The sequence below is a fragment of the Coenobita brevimanus genome, chromosome 109 (genome assembly GCF_032717465.1).
Source record: "Coenobita brevimanus isolate Jiangsu-jjx chromosome 109, ASM3271746v2, whole genome shotgun sequence".
NCBI lineage: Eukaryota > Metazoa > Arthropoda > Malacostraca > Decapoda > Coenobitidae > Coenobita > Coenobita brevimanus.
This window is the reverse complement of record NC_137062.1, coordinates 1,796,757-1,800,605: the sequence shown is the minus strand read 5'-3', so window position 1 is coordinate 1,800,605 and position 3,849 is coordinate 1,796,757. Positions and strand designations below refer to the sequence as shown.

General features: G+C 45.2%; 1 protein-coding gene across 1 annotated transcript; it reads right to left on the bottom strand.

Annotated features, from left to right (window-relative positions):
• Positions 1-304: 304 nt before the first annotated feature.
• LOC145417190 (uncharacterized) lies at positions 305-1,060 on the bottom strand. The gene has a single exon (XM_080285963.1). The coding sequence runs from the start codon at positions 1,058-1,060 to the stop codon at positions 305-307; it is 756 nt and encodes a 251-aa protein (XP_080142089.1).
• Between the last annotated feature and the right edge of the window lie 2,789 nt (positions 1,061-3,849).

Here is a 3,849-nt window from a genome sequence, read left to right as displayed (position 1 = left end):
ACATTCATTCAACCATGTGTTTCCAGCCCTCCACCCGGCATACTGACTAGCACTTGCTACGTCCTAAAGTGACCTCCCTTCACCACGAACCGTGCTGATTGTGAGTTGAGGGATGAGCGCTTTCCCCCTCGAATTAAAGCACTTGTCCCCACTTCAGCACAAGGTCTACTCTCTCTTTGATCTAACTCTGGGTTTGATTTTTTTTTTTCTTTCATATCACCTCTGGCGGTTGACTTTCACATGGTCTGGTTTCGCACATCAATCTTTACTGTCTCGGAACACAACTTTCCACCACAATTCATCACTAACATTCTTCAATCAACCTCTGGGGAGGCCTCCTAGTTCGAAGAGGTAGGTTCTCATCCTCGGGACACAGGGTAAACTCCTCAAGAGGACCCAATAACCACTCCTCACTACCACTGTACGGCTTCACTTTGTCTGCTGCCCTTTGTACTTTGTTTCCAGTGAACACGTTTTCTAACACATATCCTCCCCTGTCCAATAATACTTTCACTACTCGGTAAGGCCCATCCCATTTCACGTTCAACTTTCGACATGTCCCTGGGATAGGGGTCTCCCATTTTATCCACACCAGACTGCGAACTCCTACCGACTGATTCTTACGCCGGAGGTTCGCCACACTTCTATACCTTCTGGTCATTTTCTCATGGGTCTGTTTAATTAGTTCGTGAGCAACAGCCAACTCGTCCTCTTCTCCATCAACACTGGGCAAGGAAGCACTAACAATTCTAGGCGGGTAGCGAGAGAAAAATGCAAAATAGGGTTGGTGTCCCGTAGAGGAGTGCCAGGCCTGATTCATCACGACCTGGGTTGGTTGCAGGAGTTCAGGCCAGTGGAGAGGATGCCCATTACTCAAACAGGCCAGCACACTCTTGAAGGTGCGGTGCATCCTTTCAACCATCCCATTACTCTGAGGATGATACGGCGTGATATACCAGATCGTAACATTCCGCCTCCTGCTGAACTGCTGGAACTCCCGACTGTAGAACTCTCCTCCGTTGTCCACCATAACCCCTCTTGGAGTGCCATAGTCTGCCATAAACTGCCCTAGGTTGTGTACTATCGTGTGTGTATGTTTTGTTTTAAGAGGATAGAATTTAACATACCTAGAGTAGTGATCAATCAGTGTCATCACGTAGCGATAGCCCTGTACTCCAGCAGTCATATCTGTCATCTATACTGATTCTTTCAAGTGGTTTATCCACAGGTGGAAACACTTTATACTGCTGTTGTAGTCCAGCTTCGCCTTTGAATCGCTGACAAGTTACACACTGTTTTACATACTGACAAATATCTACTTTCAAATTAGGCCAGTAGAAGAGTTCCTCTGCCTTTTGGATCGTCTTCTTCTGGCCCAAATGTCCAGATGTCTCATGAGCTAACTTCATTGCTTGGCCAATCATGGTCTGTGGGACTACTAAACAATATTGGGTAGTGCCATCTGATTTAACCCTGGTGTAATATAACAATTCATTCTGAAGTGCAAATTGACTTAGAGCAGCTTTAGGTAGTCTTCTGGCTGGAAACCTTTCACCTTGCAAATATTTGATAAGTTCTTCCCACATTAGATCTTCTTTCTGCTTATCTCACATCTGTTCGCTCGTCAGTCCCAACCAATCTAACTTTCGCTCTGTTGAGCACCACCTCTCCTCCTCTAAACCTCACCTTCTTTTTCTAACGGAGACTCAGCTGTCTGAGGCAACTGACAGCAAACCCTTTTCTGTATCCTCCTACTTTCTCTATACTCATTTCAAAGCCAAAGGTGGCTGTTGTGTATATATATGCAACGACTTATCTTGCTCTCGTGTTCCTGAACTTGATTCTTCTGAATTCTCCACACTCTGGCTTCGGCTTTCCTGTCATTCTCTGACTAAATATATCTGTGCTGTTTACTTATCCCCTAATTCTACTGACTATCAAAAATTCTTCGACTATCTTACTTCTACGATGGAACACATTCTATCCATTTCTCCTTTCTCTGAAATCTCCATTCTTGGAGATTTCAATGTTCACCACCACCTTTGGCTCTCCTCTCCTTTCACGGATCCACCTGGTGAACAAGCCTACATCTTTTCTATCCTTAATGACCTAGAGCAGCTTGTACAGCACCCTACCCGTATCCCTGACCGCCTTGGAGAGAGCTCCAACATACTTGACCTCTTCCTCACAACTAATCCTTCTGCTTACTCTGTTAATCTTTTCTCTCCGTTGGGCTCCTCCGATCACAACCTTATTACCTTAACCTGTCCTATCACTCCGGTATGGCCTGTGGACCCTCCAGGGAAACGTCGTCTGTGGCATTTTGGAGCCACAGACTGGGAGGCCCTCAGGCAGTACTTCTTTGATTTTCCCTGGAATGATTATTGCTTCCATGGCCGTGAGCCATCTGAGTGTGCCTTGCACATTACGGAGGTTATTCTCTCGGGCATGGAAGCATACATTCCTTTCTCATATCCTTTGACTAATGCAAGAAAGTCTTGGTTTAATCACGCTTGTTCTAATGCTGTCCGCAACAAGGAGAGGACCTACAAAAGGTACCGGAGCCAACCCACCCCTGAATCACATCATCTTTACGTTTCTGCCCGGAATCGTGCTAAGTCTGTTCTTCGCTCTACTAAAAATAATTTCATCCATACTAAATGCTCTCAACTCTCCAACTCGAATTCTTCCCGCTCCTTCTGGCATCTTGCTAAAAATCTTTCTAACAACTTTACCTCATCATCCTTCCCTCCTCTTTTCTACTCTGATGGTTCTGTAGCTATTTCTTCTACTGATAAAGCAGATCTCTTCGCACAGACTTTCTCCTCCAATTCTACCTTAGACGATTCCGGTGCTGTTCCTCCATCACTTCCCCCCTCTGACTTCCTCATGGCTGACATTAAAATTTCTTCAGTTGATGTATTTTCTGCCATCACTGGCCTCAGTACTAACAAGGCATATGGGCCTGATGGGGTCCCTCCTGTTGTTCTCAAGAACTGTGCTTCTGTGCTTACACCCTGCCTAGGCAAACCCTTTCGTCTTTGTCTGTCAACTTGTACCTTTCCTTCTTGCTGGAAGTTTGCTCTCATTCAGCCAGTCCCAAAGAAGGGTGACCACTCCCAACCCTCCAACTATCGTTCAATTGCTTTAACATCCTGTATTTCAAAAGTTTTCGAGTCAATTCTTAATAGAAAAATTTTAAGGCATCTTTCCTATCACAACCTTCTTTCCGATCGTCAGTATGGGTTCCGTCAGGGACGCTCCACTGGCGATCTTCTCACCTACCTTTCAGACTCCTGGTCATCCTCCTTTCGGGACTTTGGCGAAAGCTTTGCCATTTCACTTGACATCTCAAAGGCTTTCGATCGAGTCTGGCATAAATCTTTAATTTCCAAACTGCCCTCTTACGGTTTCTATCCTTCTATCTGTGCCTTCATCGCTAGCTTCCTTTCTGGTCGTTCTATAGCCGCTGTTATAGACGGCCATCGTTCTTCTCCTAGATCTATCAACAGTGGTGTTCCTCAGGGCTCTGTCCTCTCACCAACTCTCTTCCTTTTATTCATCAATGATCTTCTAAGCTGTACATCTAACCACATCCACTCTTACGCTGATGACTCCACCCTTCACCTTTCCATTCGGTTCCCGCAACGCCCATCTCAACAGTTACTTCAACAAACAAGGGATGAGGCTATGGCACACCTAATGTCTGACTTGGCTCGTATCTCTGACTGGGGTAAAAATAATATGGTTGTCTTTAATGCATCTAAGACTCAGTTCTTACGCCTATCAACCCGACAAAATCTTCCACAGGTATACCCACTAATGTTTAATAATATTCAGCTTAATCCT

Coding starts and splice junctions, on each gene's coding strand:
- LOC145417190 (XM_080285963.1), bottom strand. CDS start 1,060: ATGGCAGACTATGGCACTCCAAGAGGGGTTATGGTGGACAACGGAGGA.